The 18,933-nt window shown below is 44.2% G+C and overlaps 2 protein-coding genes across 5 annotated transcripts in view; one reads left to right on the top strand and one right to left on the bottom strand.

Annotated features, from left to right (window-relative positions):
- Positions 1-18,933, top strand: part of LOC6527958 — a 104,658-nt gene that overhangs the window by 14,545 nt on the left and 71,180 nt on the right. For all 3 annotated transcript variants that reach the window (XM_039371046.2, XM_015199023.3, XM_039371045.2), the window contains exon 3: positions 15,863-16,791. In XM_039371046.2, coding sequence (XP_039226980.1) covers positions 16,067-16,791 — 725 coding nt within the window. In that variant the 5' untranslated portion in view covers positions 15,863-16,066. The remainder of the gene's footprint in view (positions 1-15,862; positions 16,792-18,933) is intronic.
- Positions 3,102-13,496, bottom strand: LOC6527968 (cGMP-dependent protein kinase, isozyme 1). Of its 2 annotated transcripts, none has more exons than XM_039371048.2 (10): positions 11,316-13,496; positions 8,203-8,274; positions 6,892-7,878; positions 5,741-5,898; positions 5,378-5,661; positions 5,134-5,303; positions 4,828-5,066; positions 4,328-4,648; positions 4,032-4,263; positions 3,102-3,825 (listed from the first exon to the last, which is right to left on the bottom strand). In XM_039371048.2, the coding sequence occupies exons 1-10, from the start codon at positions 11,418-11,420 to the stop codon at positions 3,310-3,312; spliced, it is 3,084 nt and encodes a 1,027-aa protein (XP_039226982.1). In that variant the 5' UTR covers positions 11,421-13,496; the 3' UTR covers positions 3,102-3,309. The 2 variants fall into 2 exon arrangements, with proteins under 2 accessions (XP_039226982.1, XP_015053850.1); XM_015198364.3 differs by having other exon boundaries at positions 6,892-7,335; positions 11,316-13,494.

Here is an 18,933-nt window from a genome sequence, read left to right as displayed (position 1 = left end):
TTCAGCAGAGAAGTGTTTATGTGGCCAGGTCCTAACTCTGCAAGTAGCTCCACTTTGGCCCACAAATTGGCCAACAGCAAGAGGCATCTTGAAAAAAAGGGCACAGTGCCTAGTGCTTGTTAAAAAAACAAGAAAAAAAAATAGAAGAAAAATATGCAAATGCTTTGCATAAAAAGAAACTTTTTGATTCAACCTCCAGTTTGAGGTCTGGCACCCGAAACAAAATTGTCAATATTGTAAACAGATTCCTTTCGACCGAAGCTGATTAGATTGGATCAAAATGGGGAGGTGGCATTGGGTGTCCCCGTACTCCTTGTGCCCCTCATAATTGCTACTCTTGTTACCGGACTCCACACGTGCTGGCCAACTTTTGCATTGCCATTCGATTAGTAACATTTTAAAGCTTATTCCGCTTGGAACGCACGTAGCAAACTCCTCGCTTCCCTGCGAGACCAGGAGACCAGGAGACCAGTGCCATATTGGCCTGTGGGCGGTCGAAATGGCCAGCCTTTGTGTAAATCTTTATTGAACACTCAAATCCTAATTGCACCCAGGGTGATCACTACATGGTAAGTGCGACGTTTGTCCGTGTTTGTGAACGGAAAATGGTCAACGAGTCGGTTCATTTGGAAACTGGATGGATAGTTTACAAAACGGAAAATGCTAAAATGGTAAAATGGTAGTGCTGATTTGTTTGGTTCTGACAAAAAAGGATGGCCCCAATGATGAGTGTTGTCCCTCGCATGATTTTCGGGGAACCAAAAACCGGAATTTATGTTGTCTCTGTTGACCTTGTAGAAGCAGCCTCTACATAATACGTATTAGCTCTATCCGATTTGATGTTCAGATATCCCTTTTCAAGTTGCGCAACAAAAAAAAAAACAAATTGCAATTTAAAGAAGGAAAAATACTAAAGATATAAGTTGCCTGCAGCTAGACACAAGATAGTCCTTTCTGCCAGATGGTGTGTGGAAAGTAAACAATAGTTACATTGATTAGGGTCTAATTTCTGCTTAAAGCCCGAACAATTTGCATTTGTATGGACGGATTCTGAGGGACTTTCATAAATACGTCCCTGTTTGAGTCAATAGAAATTTGCTCGGCAGCTGTCGACTTGTATTGCCATGCATATATTAGATTCCCAAACCCCTTGTTTTTAAGGGTTTAAACTTTTCGTTGGCCTTCGTTTATATACACAATTTTGCCATACCCTTGTAAACGTGTGTATAAAAAAAAGAATAGAATTGACTAAACAACATTAAGCAATATGGGCAGGACATGTCATATGTTTATTTACTTTTGGTAGCAACGGGTTTGGCATTTTGGTTGAATGCTTGGTAGTTTTCTGAGAACTCCTAGAATAAACAATGTTTAAAAACGGCAGAGTTATTTCAGGGCTTTCGGATTTCAATTGCACAGTCGATAGAATATCCCCAAATAACCTGATGAAAAACACCATTGATCGGAGGTATATGGCTCCTTAAATAAATAAGACGCAAACAATTTTAAGGAAATGGCCGCAAATGAAAGAAAACATAATCGACGAAGCGAACAAATGCCCCGCAATAATAAACGATAATTGATAATAACATTTTGCTACCTTCCTTCCGCCAAATAAAATACGTTTATATATGTTTGTATGTGTGTGGAGGGGAAATCAATAAAACCGTTGGCGAAAACATTTGGCCACAATTTCAATTTTGTGGCACGGCAAGCAAAAAAAAAGAGTGAGTCGAATAAGAAGCGCAGGAACTGGTGAACATTTCAACAATTTCCGCCAGCCACCGCCGCGTGGCAAAGTGAAAATTTTCATTTTCGCAACTGTCCCAGTATGGAATGTGCCATTTCTTCGACACCTCCGCACAATTTCTATGCGACTGCACACCGCGGCGACAAAGTTAGACGAAATGTCATCATTTCCGTTGGGAAAACTGGGAAAACTGTGCGCGCTCAACCGGCAACGCCGTGGAAAATGGGTGGGAAAACCGCCGCTTAGTTTTTCCACAGCGGAAAATGATGGCGCTGCCGACTGCCGACTGTCGACCGTCGTTGACTCGTCCTCTCGACTGGAGAAAGGTGCGCAGAAAGGTTAACTAAGAAAGCCATGCAAATGCCTTTTTATTTTCCCCACAAACTTTGAGCCCACAGAAAAAAATACAAAAATATAAAAAAATGTTAATATAGAGAATTCCCGGGAATCAAAGAACTCTTTACTGGTCCCAGCCAATCCCTCTTACGGCTCTTAAACGAAGCGTAAAATTGTTAAATGAGTGCGAATGTCTATGGCGAAAAAGGAGCCCACTCCAAGGATCCCAACTTTTCATCCTTTGACCATTTCGCAGCATACTAAATTATTGATTAACCATGTTGGTCGCCATGCACGATTGCTTCTTAGCTTATTTCAACTTTCCATACCAAATCGAATTTGGTTGGTATCCCCGTCCGGATTTCAATCGATTTTCTTCTAAGGAGTTTCTGGTTTTGATTAAAGATTAAAGGGAGTGCTTTCCTATTAGCGCATGAATTAGCTTCCGAAAGCATGTCGTGAATATAAGCTATAGTATTTTTGAACTTACATGGCTTCCGTACAAAAATGTATTTGATTTCAATGCATATTGCTTTGTTTCATAAGCAATCCTTCTAAAGGATCCCTGACTATACCTAAAGACTCTAATAGGTCACAAGGAAAACAATAAGACCATTTGGCGAGATGGAAACCCCACACAAATGATGATGTATCCAGGACAACAGAAAGCAACCACATTGAAATTGATGGCGATGATAAACGCAGGGATGTCGTAATAAGTTATGTTGCCTCAGTTGAGGAACCCACAGTTTGTCCTCTAGTTTTCACCTGTTAAAGACAAAGTGGCCTTGTATTTCCTAACTTCCTGGGAATTGCATTTGGCAAGCAAAGAGTTGAGTAAAGGCAGTTAAATTGAGTTTGCTTGCTTTGGTTAAGGGAAAAGAAAACTAGTTTGTGGTTCTAATTGATACTTCAAATACAAATGAGAGCAAAGCTGCCCGAGCATTACATTTTGGCTTTCAAGGCCAAGGCGCAAATATTCAGAGAAATACTGAAATAAAGACATCTGATAGTATAGTGTTCTTATATAAATGGGCGATATAATTGTTCATGTTTAAGGTCTACTTAAAAAGTAGCTTAACTAACAAACTAAGTACAGAATAGCTAACAATTGGTTACAGACTTAGTAATTAAAACGAGGTTGTAATGGCTGCTGCGTGGGTACAGTTCTTATCCTACTAACTAATATCCGAAACAATACAAAGTGTACTTCTTCCAAAGCTCTAAAAGTCTTTATCCCAACCGCTCAGTTCCTCCGGTGGCTCATAGTCGTTCTCAACACCCGAAGGACCAAAGTACTGCAAGTCGGTCCAACTCTTCAAAGGTCTCTTGATGGGGGACGGCAGTTGCTTCTGCTTCAATCTCTGCCAGTCGAGGCTTTCGAACCAACTATGCCGTTTGATATCCGCGATTCCCTTGCGCTGATAACCCAGCCTCTCCGCCGGCAGTTGCTTGCAGAGATGCCGCACCAGGTGCTGCGCGGACCTGGGTATGCGCGCCGGCATGTGGATGACATCGATGCCACTGAGGATTTGCTGGTAGATCTTGATCTGGTTGACGCCCCTGAAGGGGGTTTTGCCCACCAGTAGTTCATATACGAGAATGCCCAGTGCCCAATAGTCGACGGCTCGATCGTGTCCACGATCCAGAATTATCTCCGGGGCCACGTACTCCGGTGTGCCCGCAAATGTGTTGGTCTTCTCATTGTGCCGCACAAACTTGGCAAACCCGAAATCGACCTGGAAGTAAAGAAATATTTGTCTGTCAGATCTTTAAAGGTTGTAAAATGGGTTTTAAATCTGTTTTAAAGTATGCAAAAAATGCTAAATGCCAAAAGTATGTAAATCCCCTTAAAGGTTACCAAATGCTGCATACTTTTATACACCTTTCAGGGTGTTATCGTTTAGTTTTGAAACATCTGTGCAGTTTTGTAACATATAAATACCAGTTTGCAATAGCCATCCGTGCCCAGCATCAGGTTCTCGGGCTTCAAGTCCCTGTAGATGAAGTGGTGGGAGTGCAAGTAGTCGAAGGCCTCGACGACACAGCCCGCTATAAATTTAGCCGTCTTCTCATCGAAGTACTGGCGCTTTGACATCACCGTCCATACATCACCGCCCATGCACGCCTCCATTAGGAAGTAGACGTACTTGTCATTGCGGTACGTGCGATACAGTCTGAAATGAAAATGAATTGCTGTATTTCAACTCAGCAAAGTTAAGCGCTTGAGTTACGACGCACTGTACTATGAAGGGCGATTGACGGCACTTGATCATAACGTTCTTCTCATTGTAAACGTGCTCGATTTGATCCTGCTTGACCACCTCGATCTTCTTGATGATCTTCAGGGCCAACGCCTGTTGGTTGTAGGCCACCAGATCCACTCGCCCAAAGGCGCCGCATCCCAGCGTGGCTATCTTCTTCAGCTCCGAGATGGCCACCTGGGAGTACTCGTTGTCGAACTCCAGGGACTTGTTGCTGGAGCGACCACTCGTATCGCTGCGCTGACTGCTGGGCTTCTCGCGCAGCTGCTTTATGGTTCCCAGATAGCTAATGAAGGCTCTGGAAATGGATGGAACAAGTATATCTATAGTATGAAGTATTACTCTGTTAGTCAATAGAAGAAGTAAATCAATGACACATCAATAATGATGTACTATTTGCATGTGTGCGGTTGTTATAGAAACCCCAATTAGGTTTCTCCTACTCAGTCAGCCATTCATAACCTGTCCAGAACTCACTCTCTGTCCAGCATGAGCACCTCGGTGCCCGGGGCATCCGCATAGACACTGGCCTGCCGCACATCCGCATTGAGCAGCGCCTGCTCCCCGAAGTAGTCGCCGCGCTTTCGATTGGCCACAATCTGCTCCTGCTGCTGGTCGTCCCGCTTCTTGATGGTCACCGTGCCGCACCGGATGATGTAGAACTCGTTGCCCAGCTCTCCTTCGCGGACAATGCAGCTGTCGGTCTCGTAGAATTTCTGCAATACAATGGGAGCAACTGAGTGTTTGGGGGGCAGTGCAGCGATAGCCATCATAATGGATTACCCGCTGCAGAAGATCCACGACTTTGAGCAGCAAACTCTGGTCGAACTCCTGCAGAAAGGGAGCGGAGCGCAGGAACTGGAGGTTCTCCTCGCGTTCCCTGGACCCAGAGATTTGCATGATGGCCCTGAAGGTTTCGCGTGCAATTTTCCAAACCCGTGCATCGGTGGCAGCTGCGAAAAAGGATCCTCTGATTTATATATCGAACCCTTTTTTGTGTGGAGTTATGCCAAAGTTGGAAACTTACCCTCTATGGACGCCTGGCGCGGAGCATTGTAGAGGATGGCCAGTTCACCGAAGACGGTGGCCGGTCCAAAGCTGGCCACCAGTTGGCCACCACGGATGACATCGTACTGGCCCTCGGCGGAGACATAGATCTCGGAGCCCTCCTCGTGCTCCCGGATGATGAGGCTGTGCTTCCTGTAGCTGGCCGGGGCCATGGCATTGATAACCATCTCCTTGCGCTCCTTGTCCATTAGATTATTGAGGAAATCATTGCGCTCAATGGCCGTTCGTATGAGATTGCGTGTGCTGTGGAACGGATACATTGGGTAATAATCAGCGAATGGTTGGTTTCTCTCTAATTTGGTATATAACACTGGTTACTCACCCTTCGTCCTTTGCAATAGATTCGATTTCAATGTCGCCCTGTGTGGGAAAATTGGGACGCACATAGATGAGGCCACCTTCCACGCGATGGGTTTTCGGTGTCGAGGAATCGCTGGACTTCTGACTCTCGCCGCCCTCCTCTGCTCCTGCTATTTGATCCTTTTTGTATTTGTGTGTGAAATTACCGAAAAAAGGAATTAGATAGTGCAAATGATAAGAGCAACGATTGTGTTTCCTTTCAATAGCAGGTTAGTTAGTCTACGAAATGGTATTTTCTTTAATAAAAGCTCTTGGAAATTGTCTTAAAGTTTCGCGGACCAAAATATTGGGAAAGCTAGAAACAAAGGTAGCGGCACATAAACGTTAGGCAACAAACTCCTTGGGAATGGAGCGTTCCAAGCACCTATTAGCCACAGGCTGCCCATGGAGCAGCTACCAGGAAGCTGAGGGAATGGCTCTTTCGGTGGCCAAAAAGTTTCGGTTCGTGTCTGTTGGTGAACAATTAACGTTTAACTTGTTTTCACAAGTGTGCTGGGCGCACGGCTCAATTGCAGCCAGCTGTTCCGTGTTTCGGTCTCCCCATTTGAGTCCCGGGGCAATAAAAGGTCAGGGGAGCTGTGTGTGTGTGGGTGTGTGGGTATGACCCCCACACACGAAAGTTGCATCAAATAGCAAATGGAGTGTAGCTTTCCGACAGTTAGACACACTCACGGGATGTCAGTGAATGGAAGTTTCTGGCTGTTTGGGTTGTATTCGATGCCAAAGGCAGTTACTTGTTTGCAGTTTGCATACTGACAAGTTTTTACTTTTAATAAATAAAAAATATGCTACTTCTCTACAGGTAAGCTCTTTAACTTGCCACTGCAGCATTCTAAAATTTATGAGCAAATAATTATGGCAATTATTTAATAGCTGTGGCTATTTAATAATAATTGTGATTAATTAGTGTTGGCATTCAGCCAAACCATTTCATTGCAAGCCAATATCATTGCAAACTGATGCATCTACCAAGGAGCAAGCGGGTTGGAAGTGGCACTACCTACTACCCCCACCAATCAACCCATCTAGAGAAGCACTTCTATGCCGGCAAAAGCCGCAGAGTTCTGGCCAGTTTGCCGGTGATGTCATTTGGCAAGCCACCTCATTACTTACTTGACTATTCGAAGCATCCTGCTGGCTCTTCTGGTTTCCCTGCTCCTGCTGCTGCTGCTGCTGCTGCTGCTCCTGCTGCGGTCGCTCCACGCTCCGTTTCTTGCGCAGATGGAGCGGCGTTCCGGGGACGAGGAGCTCCGGAGGCAGTGGCGGTGCCGGCGGTATGTTAATATCGGGCATCGTGGACACACGTCGGCGGCGCTGGCTATCCGTCTGGCTTTTGGCCAGATAATTGAGTGACAGGTTGCTGGAGCTCTTGGCGCGCGGTGGTTGCAGGTTACCTCTGGAGGAGTCCTGTTTCCTGTCCTTTTCCTGTTCCCGTTCCTGTTGCTCCTGTGGCAGGACGCCATTTGTCAGCTTGGCGGCGCTGCTGCTGCTGCTGTTGTTGTTGGCATCGCTGCTCTGCCAGGACAAGGTGTCATCCGTTTGCTGGGCGCTTAGTTCCTGCGTGTGACCAATGAAAAACTTTACAGGACCTCCGGTCACAGGTGTCGTGGCTGTGCAGGTGCTCGAGGGTGTGGCGACATCATCGTCGTCTTCCTCATCGTCGTCGTGGGCGACGCCCTCATCAATTATGCCATTCACATTCACTTTGAGTTTTGACTTGCCGCCATCGACGACATCGACATGTGCATTAGCACCCGGCTGCAGCGCCACCACCCCCTCCTCCAGTGAGTCCTGGCCATCCCTTGCATCCAGTGCATCCTGCACATCCTGGATCTCGATGCTGGGCACCTCGGTGGGCAGGGCGGTGGGCCGACGCTCTTTGACTGGTTTTAATTTCGAACTTGAGCGTGTGACATTAATTGCATCCTGCGTCGGCAGTTTGTCCTTGTTGGTGCGGAACTTGCGCTCCTGGACGCCATTGTTTGCGCTGCCATTTTCGGCAACCGACTGCAGGGTCCACCTGGCGGATGCGGAGGCGGAGGTGGAGGCGGGGGCGGACGGTGAGCCGGGCGGCTGCTGTCTGAGGCGCTGAAGTTTGGCCTGAAGGACCAAAAGGCAGCGAAGGATCCGAACCAACACAGCCAAACAAGACAAACACAGCAGCGGTGCAAAAGTTCGTTGGAGGTGTTTCCAAGTGGGTGGTTGGGTGGGTGGTGTGTGTGTGTGTGGGGGGGCGGTGTATTTACAAGTGTTTTGTGCCGATATTATTGTGTACACCAGCGAATCGTTTGAAAGTATAAGAAACATACAAGCATGTGTGCAAATATTAGTCGAGTCCCAATAAACAGGTGGAGCAGGTACATAAAGTGCAGGTGCGAGGTTTCTGGGCTCTGGTTTCTAGTTTCTGGCTACTGGGATACTCACCTCACTGGCACTTGGAGTGACGATGGGCGAGTACAGTGGCTTCTCCTCGCGACGGATGTACCTGCCAATTTGCTACAAAAAAGCAAAAAAGAATGCATATTTTAGTATAATAAGAAGTTATCTAAACGAAATTTATGCACAAACATTAAATGCATGCAAACATTATCAAACATCATCAACACTTATCACTAATATTTACTTTTCATGCCATATTCATAGTCGTAGTATATTTCGATGACAAATGCTTTTGAATCCAACTGCAACTGGCTGTCATGTTTACTTAAATCAACGCAAATACAATTTAAATTAGCTTACGGTTGAAAAGAAGTTTAGCTGTGCACTTCAGCACACTTTAAAATGAACAATATTGGTAGAAAAGTTTTATAAGCAACACTTTTTGTTAAAAGAGCTTGTTCTCCACATAAATGAATTATAAGTGTTGAGCACTTAAACTTAAACTTCAATCTTCATTAACTTAAATACCCCGCTGACCAAATTTATTGCCAATTGTGATTGTCATGTGAGGGTCTTGTTTATTTTGTTATCATATATCTGTTTACGTAAAAGCAATCTGATGCTGAACATAATTTTGTACCTGGAAAGTGCCCACTTTTGGCTATCGGCTGTCAGCTTAAGCCCCCAATAGGCCGATAATAGCCAATTTCCATTGTGATTTTCCGCTTTCCATAAGGGGCGTTTTACACTCAATGCGCATTAAAGTTTCCCATTGTGTTCCCCTTTTAACCTTTCGACCTTCCGACATTCCGACCTTTCAACACGTCATTTAGGGATTCGCCGTGTATCGTTCCAGATTGATCGGCTTACAATGCCGATGAACCGGGCTTCAAACAAATCTCACCAGCTTCCATTTCTTGTTTGCAAACTTATTATTCCATTTCGACTTCAGACATGCGGGCTCTTCAAAAATGGAAAAGTTTTGACACCGGTGGTGGGTGTATGTCGTAAAAGTAATTTTATGTTTGCTTTTTGTTTTGTTGCGCAAAAATGTTTTAAAAATAGATCAGACAGCTATGACTGGTGCCTGACATAAGTCATAATTTAGTTGGATTTATTACTGGTTGTGAGCATTTGCAATCTGGAAATACTATCCAGAATTTATTACAGCTTTTTAGCATTTTTAATGCAAAGCGCCTCAAAAGTAGTGGAGAGGAAAGTGCAGTGCTCATCGGAAGGTGGAGTTGGCACATTGTGATAGTCTCCGAATTTCTAGTATACCACTTTTAAAAGGTATTGCCATTATATCATTGATTTTACCTTTTGTTACATAGAAAGTAATTAGAAATATTTAAAATTCTTAGTTATGTATCTCCGATCTATCTTAACAACTTTCCGATCGGAAGATCAAATTAAAGAGTGGCTTAAATAAAGTATTGGTTTGTAAAGATATAGTCTTTGTTAAATTGATTATGGACCCTTTTTTTTAGCAAGGGTGTATTAGAAATGTATGCCAACTTTGCTCAGCTGAAAAGCGTTCCCATCTTATCGTTAATTGGCACGAGTCTAATGAAATATTCAAGCCTGTTTTTGGGGTGCCTAGTGTGGGCATACATAACCTGGTGTCAATTTGCGAGTCGCCTGCTTGGATCTGCTTTGATATGCTAATCGACCTAAACGACGGCGTTTTGACAGGTTTTCCGTTTTCCCACGGAAGCCCCGAATTCTGCTTTTCAGCCGATAAAGTCACCGATAACGTGGCTCTGTACTCGATGGGGAAGTTTTTCTCTCTTTTTTTCTTTCTTTTTTTTGCTGGCTTGAAAGGATTCTCCCTGGCTCCACATTCTGCGTCATTTCACGAATTCCTCACCGTGGGGCATTTGGCCCCGCCCCTCAAACTCAGACTTGACTCCCGCCGCCTCCACCGAAAACATTTCGCAGTTATTTAGAATTACTGTGACGTGTAAGTTGTGCGTGCAATCACGTTCATTTCAGCCTAGAACCATGTCAGTCCTGCTCCTCTGACAAAAGTACGACAGATACAGATAGAGATACAGATGTTCCCATAGATAGCTACACATCCGACGGATCCTGCATATTTATACGTCATTTGGAGCTCCGGCTGCAAGATGCTCGGGTTTGTGGATTTATGCATAAGCTCCATCCTTGCGATTCCAGTTCCCAGTTCCCAGTTTTCCCCACCACCTCTATTTATATGCATGCTTATCATATTTTTGCATACCTAATGCCAACTCGTCGCAGAGTGTTTGCTATTGATGAAAAGCCAAGATTGCAGATAGTCGAGTGCCTTTCAGTTGGATGTATTTACTTCGGTAGTGGCAGCATGTGACCAAGTTGTGAGTAATATTCTAAATCATTCATTCATTAAAAGTTGTTTGGCTTGTGTATGTATATTGTTTTTGCAAATTAGAAAAAAGTGAATTAGAAAAAAGTTCTTTGAAGTGTTGAAATTCTCAATGAGCTTGGAAACTACATATTTTTCCCATGCAAAAGTTAATGGGAAATCAGCCATCGACACTCGTGTTTTTCCCTCAGGTTGCTGTATTTTTTGCTGCTTTCAAGATAAGCCAGTTAAAAAGTGAACGTCATGGACACAAAATTCGTGATAAGACAAACTAGGTTTCGCTCCAAACACATTTCAGCGTGATTCAATACCCTGTTTATTCAGGGAGCACAAGGTCATTTCCGATCATAAAACTACACATGAAATCATCTGATAATGATATTGCAATCGCCCAGAAATGGAAGTGATATCAGGGCTTAATCTGATTTTATGCGTTCATGTGGCTATTATATACAATAAAGGTATAAAAGTGAGTTACTAGGGGTTGCAAATAATTTATTTATACTGGATTACTGTATAGTGAACAGAAGCAGTAACGAGTGATGTGTTGCAATTACTAATTTTAATGTTAGTTAATTAATATTTAGTTATTAACCTAGTCTATTTGCACTGGGTATCTCCTTCGTCTAGATATCCCCATTTTAGTCACTGTTTCGCTTGGCATTATTTATGGTTTTCTCTCGCCGCCCCGATTAACTCAATTAAGCACTTGATGAACTTATCAGTCGACTTATCAGACAAGTGCAATACTAAATACTAAATACTAAGTACTAAGTACTAAAGCGGAACTCACCACGGCACTATCTTGTGTGTTGAGTATCGTATCGGTGTTCTCATCTTCGGCGGGCGTGAATTTGTTTTTGCTGCGATGATGGAAAAGTCGGGGAAAGCAGGCCATGTTGCACTGGATACCAGATACCAGATATCTGTATCTATATCTGTATCCAGGTATCTGTATCCGTTTATGTATAATATCTTTGATTCGTATTCGTTTGCCCGCTCTAATTTATCTCGATTCGTTTGCTGCGTGTGGGTTAAACACTTTGATTACCCCGGCCATATTCCCTGATTTATGGCCAAGGATTTAATTGCGGCTATAAATTTGTTGTGTTCGGTTGCAATTGTGACGGATTATGTACTCGTATGCTTCGATTGTGATTGGTCTACGAATCGATTTACTTCGTCAGTATAACACTTATTGGCTTTAAATTGATTAGTTCGGGCATTCGGGCATTAAGTCAATGTTCTATATCTATGTATTGCACAAACTATCTTATCGCATTGGAATGATTAAGGAAACTTTAACAAAGTGCGTTGATATGTCGGGAAGCTTAATTTGATTTTACATTTGATTATATACATGCATTAGGCAATAGGTATTGTTTTCTTGAGCAAGACAATGCGATGATTTCATCAGCTAGCTCATAAAATCCGATTTTATTTTCAGTGAGTTAAAGGAAGCAGTAAATCCAGTATCTAGGATGCTATTGCCAAAAACTAGAAGTGCGCAGTGAAAAGACAACGAGCCATGGCTGCAGATATTGTGTAAGCCATCAGCTTTTCTGTTAGCCATCAAAAACAAAGGAGCTCAGAGAATGCGAGTTGACCACGACCACGACCACATCGGTTTATCAAGTGTGCCAGAGAACTGGGAAGCAGCATTTGCTTTGCATCTGATAAATTTGTTTGTGGAACAAAAGTTTCAAAGTTCAAAAATGATGCGCATCGTCAACTGGCTGCTTTAATTACCGCTCACAGCGAATTGCTACCATTTTCTACCAATTTCTTGGTTTCTCGGCTTTTTGTTTCACGGCCAACAGAATCGCGATGAGTCACAGTATGCTTGCTGGCTTTTATCATCTTGGCCTTATCGCCGCCAAATGCCTAATTGTTTTCTATTTATGCGGGGGGATTTCATTGTTTGGCCAAGAGCTCTAGGGCAACGGCAACGATACTTGGCCTGGGGGGCTTTGCAATTATCACAGCCCCAAACTTGGAGTACTAACAAAGTGCGGACCAGTGCCTCTAAAAATCACATACCCCTTGCATATAGCAACGTTTTATCAGCCAATAATTGTGTTGTATTTCCTTATACGATTTGTCGATAACGCCGAACAAAAAATTGGAAAATAAAGAACTGCCCCTTTGCTTGTTTCCACATGATTTGCTTGGGAATACAAATAACAATTGTACAAAATACACTACATTACATTGACCAAAGTAATGGCAACAGCTAGATCAACAATAACGACAAGAGAAAGGCCGGAATGAATCGGTGGAGCCGCCAGTCACGAGTCACTCATTTATATTAATTTATTGACATTTCGTTTGCAGCCATCAGTTATCAGCACACTTTTCTGCTTCTTTATTTGTTGTTCTTTGCTGGCATAAATGTTGCCATTTCATTGCATTTTATAATGAAGCCATTGCCTGACTCTGTTATTTTTCACTTGTTTTTAGTTTTTCAGTTTTGATTTGGTTTATAGCTCGAGCACGTTTGCTACGAATTTTCGGTGCTGCGATAAGATTTTATGGCCAGAGTAAAGTTCACATAATTGCTACATTTTACAAGGCACTTTGGAAAAAGTTTGTCACATTTTAAAAAACCCAAGAACTGACCGCAAACATATTTTTGGTAAAATGTTGAACTACTTAGTTTATAATAGACGACTGAAGCATGAGGAACTTTTTCGCGAATATAAAACACTCAAATGTTTCCACGAAGTTGTCAGCCATATCTTTCGATTAGATATCAATATCAAGAACTTCAAGATGATTGATACATTTGTTGACTGTCAATTTGTCAAATAGCATTGAAATGAAATTCACAAACTGGCGCATTCACTTTTTATTCACCATTAGAGCTCGCCAAATTCTTGAGCATTTCACTTTTCAACCAAACAGCGAACCACTTGAGTCGAGCACGCAAAACGGGCATGTCAAATGACCGCAGAAATAGAAAAATACAAATGGGGCAAACCGATGGACAGCAATCGTGGCTTTTCACTTGCCAAAAAACTCCATTTCCGATGGGGTCAGCTCATTTTACACAATTCGCACGTAACGATTTCCGCTCCACGAGGGCCATTCATCGGCTGAATCACAATCACTTGGAGTGCCGAGCCCCGGAGTGCAGGGCGTATACGCGATATCTGGTGAATACTGCCGCCCGATCCGCAAAAACCTTCCGCACACCTGCCGCCGTGGAGGCTGATAACTCGACTAATTTAACGCGGCCAATTTAAATTGCCAATTTGCTCCACACGCCAACTGCGACTGCGACTGCGACTTCGACTGTGACTGCGATGCCAACGGCGACTGCGAGCGAATCGGCCAACTGGCTTTATGTTTATCGGTATCAGTTCAGTTGAGTTCAGTTCAAGTGCCAGCCTAGTGGCCTTATCTATGGAGAAGTGTTGGGCATGCCAGGCGTCACTGTTAACGCGAGACGTTCTTTTCGGGCCCACCACGCATGCCAGTGGGAAGTGGGCCAAAAGGGGGGCGTTTTGGGCCAAGCGTAATTGGCATAAGCAAATACGAGTACCAACGAACTTATCTTGGCCCAAACGAGCTGCTTCCCAGAGCGAAGCCATTTGCTTATGGCGCTGCAAGAGGTGCAACAAATATTTATAAATTGCTCTCCATTTTTACAGCGAAGCATTTTAATCGCTTTTTAATCAAACTCCCATTGCCATTTCATTTCACTAAACAATGCTGTTTGCACTTCGGTTTGAAAAGAGCAAACATATGTAAAACAGTGCTATTTCAACCTGTTTTCGAATTTTATATTTTCTTTAGCAAAATAAATATATAAATGATTTTCGTAGATATTTTTTTTCCTAATGACCCACATTTTATCCATTTTTGGGCACGGAAAACTATTGCATTTTGTATGAAAGTTATTGTGCTTAGTTTAATATATAACTTGCAATATTAATGTAATTTTGATTAAAATGGCATTTCCGACTATTCTCATTAGTAAGAGGGTCATTAAAAATCCATTTCGCTCGTCATACGAAAGTTTTGGCACTCGGAAATCAAATTTTGTATTAAATAGAATGCCGTTCAAAAGTTTGGTGAAAGGGTAAACGAGATGTCACGCGTTTACCTTTCGAAAAATATGTAAATCAAATGTGGTGACAAGCGGCAAAGAGCTGGCGTCACAAATTAGAATTCTCGAGGCGTTCAAGATGGGCGAAAAGTTCGCGGAGTTTTTATTCATTATGCCTTAAATGCGTAACTAAAGCAATTTGAAAGTAGAACTCATTTTCACCCTCGACTTGGCTTTCCACTCGTGCTAAAATACTTTTTCCCCGCGCGCCACTCTACGTGCCCATATGCCTAAAAGTATGCACGTATCTGGCGACATTGTCGTTTGATTAAACTTGTTAACACACACCCCCACACACACACGCACCCACCCACACACACCCACACCAGCATCGTCTTGAAGGCCGCGCAGCAGGATGCGGATGTGGGCGCGGATGTGAGTGCGGATGCCAAAGTTTGTCAGCTGGCAGGAGGAGCATCACTTTAAAGTCAACGCTGCAAACTCATTTGGTCCAAGGAAGCGAACGAAACTCGAGCACAAATTCCGAAATATATATATCCATATATATCTGCACGGGTATTTCCTGTTCCCGCCGGAAGTTCCATTGCATAATCTTATTAACCACACAGGCACACACACAACCAAACTGAGAGATGGCACTCTATGAACGCTGAATAATTTATGCATCCAATTGCCAGGCAGCGGCATTTGGCCAGAATTGTTGACAACTTGCCTGTGGCTCTGTGGCAATTCGTATTTTGATTTGGCCTGCCAAGTTTTTACTTATCCGATTAGGCCATCCTAATTACAACCGGCTGTGTTTGCGTTGCCCTGCCACATGCCACATGCCACATGCACATACATTTGAATTAGAGTCTAAATTTGATTCCATTTGATTGCATTTCTAGCCTCCACTTCGTGGCTGGCTTATACATTTATTAACCCATTGGATGCAAACGAAAAATTTCCATACTTAGATGGGGGGGTCTGAAAGAAAGTGGGCTTCCAGGAAATATGGCAAAACAATTTCGAGGGGCGGGGGAGGGCGCTATGTGTTTTTGTTTTATGGCCAGCCAGGCTCGACGACACCCATGAAGGCCATGATTGATGCGCTCCGCGAGCTCCTTCGCGTTTTAGTGGATTTCCAAATTGCTTTTTTCACGCTGACAGCGGAGAGTCAACGTGGAAAGCCAGCGGCAGTTATTCAAATGCAAACGACAGCTGTCAAAATGGTTTTAACTAAAAATTCGACTTTATCTTTTACCCACTCTTTTTTTCTGTGCTTGCAGCTGCGCCTGAAGTCGGGAACACAAAAAATGGGCCAAATGTCAATGAGTGACTGGGCCGTGGCAGCCGCCAGGATTCCAATTCATGTCCTCGCCGAATGATAAGCTAGCTGCCAGCTAACAAAAAAAAGAAAAAACGAATACCAAGAACGAAAAAAACGTAAAGGAAATCCTTGAGAGCGGGCCGCAACTGCCAAAGCCAAGTCAATGACCCTCGTCCGGCCTTCAGCGAGCATATGGCTGCTGATGCTCCTGCTGCCGGCGGTCCTGCCACACCAGATGCCCCCAGATGCAGACCAGAAGTTCTCTCTGCCCGCCGTGCCGCTCCCGCCGCCGCCGCCCTTCCAGCCCGGAAAGAATCACTTTGCGCTGAACGCATTCGCCGGCGGAGAGCATGCCTCCGGCGGACACACCCACACCCACTCCCACTCCCCGTCCCACTCGGCGTCCAGTCCAGGATGCGGGGGCATGCTGAAGGCGCGCCATAGCCACATCCAGACGCCCAACTTCCCGCACCGATTCGCCACGCCCATCGAATGCGTGTGGATAATCGATGCCACCGATATGCCGCCGCCGGGCCAGGCGAATGTGTCCATCGTGGTGTATCTCACCCAGTTGTACGTGCTCAGCGGCCTGAAGTTCACCGAGTACATGTACTACTCGGATGACTTCAAGGTACCAGCCCACCGCGTCTTCACGCTCACCGAGGACGACGTCACCCAGGTCACGTGGGTGCAGTTCCACAGCCAGTACCTGGAGATCCGCTTCACCATGGCCACCCTGGACGGCACCCATCTGCGCGCCCTGGATCGTCTGCTCGATGTCTACGGGTTCAACATCACCTACGAGGTGCAGAGCGAGGTGAAGCCTTCCCAGTGCAACGCGCTGCAGTGCCGATTCGTTGGGGATTGCTATGCGAGCGAGGACTACAGGTGAGTTCGTTTGATAATGAAAATTAAACATTTTAAAGAATTTACTTAATTAAGCTGAAAACTTATTTAAAAAGTGGGAGAATTTAAATGGCAAGAGAAGGTTTAGGAACCATTGTAATTTAATGTTATATTTTACTTAAGATGTTCAACATGGCGGATGAGTAATTTGTGCATGTGCTGTTTACTTCAAAGCGTTGCAGTGCATTTGCTTGGGCAGTATAGGCAAACAAAAATACTTTAGAAAATCCCTCCTATTTATTTAACTATTTAACCTTCGTTGACTACAAATAACGATTTAATATATGACTTAAACGTTGGGTTAGCTTGCAAGCAAAGTCGCGCATTCCGCTTACAGCTAGCCAAAAGTCAGTTCTGTGCCAAAGTTTGGAATGGGAGTGGCAATTGATATATATATGTGAGCACCGCGAGCGATTCAGTTTGGTTTCCCTGTGGACAGGAGCACCTGCGTCCGGAACATGTAGCATATTTGAGCGGAGGCAAAACTTTTTCGGCTCCCAACGACCTTCCATCATGCGGGCAGTGAAAATGCGGCGGAGGGAAAGTGAAAATGGCTGGAAAGCAGAGAGAGAGAGAAAACCGGATTCAGATGGTTTAAAAATTCAGTCGCCTTTCTGTTCAGACAAATCCATATACATGGCAATGGAAATCACCGACAGGTAGCCGTTGAAATTGTTAACTGCTCGCACATCAATCTTTTGTTCCCTTCGCTTTGACTGTGGGCTTGGCTTTGGATTCGGGATCGGTTCAAGGCTGCCGCTCTTGCGCCATCTAAAACCAAGTGGGAGCCATACATTTGTAATGTTTCAATAAGTGGAGCCCGAAAACAAGCGAAAAAAAAGAAACCCGGCCGGATTTCCCTCGGCGGAAAAGCGGAGAACGGCAGCCCGAAACAATGGACGGCAACCCATGTCAGTGAAAAGAAAAGTACACAACATACAACATACAACATACGTGTGTGTGTTCACATGCTAGTCAGCCAAAAGTCAAAAGAAAAGCGGAAAAGCTTGATGCATTTTTCCCGACTAAATCCAGGTAGTGGGTTTTATGAATAAGCTCAGCAATTGAGTTTGACGTGAGAGGGTTTTGCGGTGGTACAATGCCTTGACAAGTCGTGCAGCTTCTTGATTAATTGAAGAGCTCCTTGACGCAGTATTCGGATATTTGGGTGAATATCCACCCAAAGAAACAGTGGCAAATAAAATGGAATTTTCAATTATAGAATCAATAATAAAGTGAAATTTGTAGGCAATTAACATGTAAATAGCACGGCGCACAATGACCCCAGAGAACGTTAAACAAATCAAATTAATTGCCCGATTTGCTGGGGCACTTGGCTATTTACGAGCCCGTATATTTTGTACATTTTGTATATTTTGTATATTTTGTATATTTGGCACCAAACTCTGGCGAAAGTTTGCCAAAGAAAGCTGCAACTCCCACGCCTACTTAACATAATTATAATTAATTGGCTGGCCCAAGGCCGCGCATCCGGCCAACTAATTGAATATTAATATAAGTGTCGAAGTGCGAGTGAGTGAGTGAAATGCTCAGACCCCCAAGGCGCGTAAAATTAATATAAAAGTGACAGCTGAACTAAGTTGCATCACATCTTTTCGCCTTATTAAAGTCGGAGTCCTGGAGCTGGAGCTGGAAACATAATTTCGCGCCTGCCACGTAGCAGCCCGTAACTTAATTACCAACCAAAGGCAAATGGGGAGCGCCCAACTCGCACCCTACGTGCCTCAGATAAGGATGTATATCCCAGCACCCAAAGCATCCAAGAAGCACCCCCCAAAATCTCGCAGTGCACGATGAAGCGAGTTGTGTGTGGGGGCTGTCAAGTGACTTGTGTCAGGAGCACAGGCATCAGCATCCGCATCAGCATCAGCATCACAGATGCTGCGCACTCGTATAAACAACCAAACAGTCATGCTCATGTTGTCAGCTCTCCAGCCCGAAGGATATGCCAGGATATACGAGGATAAAGGGGAATATCCAGTCATCCCCCCTTAGCCATCTTTAGCCCCCCGGTTTTTGGCCCAATCTCTCACTGCATCCCGTTTATGGCACTCGTTTTCAGCAGCTCCTTTGTTAGGTTAATGTGCGAAAAATGCATGGCAT

Source organism: Drosophila yakuba, chromosome 2L (assembly GCF_016746365.2).
Source record: "Drosophila yakuba strain Tai18E2 chromosome 2L, Prin_Dyak_Tai18E2_2.1, whole genome shotgun sequence".
Lineage (NCBI taxonomy): Eukaryota > Metazoa > Arthropoda > Insecta > Diptera > Drosophilidae > Drosophila > Drosophila yakuba.
The sequence above is the reverse complement of the archived record's forward strand: the minus strand, read 5'-3'. Positions and strand labels throughout refer to the sequence as shown.

Coding starts and splice junctions, on each gene's coding strand:
- LOC6527968 (XM_039371048.2), bottom strand. CDS start 11,420: ATGGCCTGCTTTCCCCGACTTTTCCATCATCGCAGCAAAAACAAATTC. Junction 8,275..11,315: donor ACACACAAGATAGTGCCGTG/GTGAGTTCCGCT, acceptor GCTTTTTTGTAG/CAAATTGGCAGGTACATCCG. Junction 7,879..8,202: donor TCACTCCAAGTGCCAGTGAG/GTGAGTATCCCA, acceptor TTGGTCCTTCAG/GCCAAACTTCAGCGCCTCAG.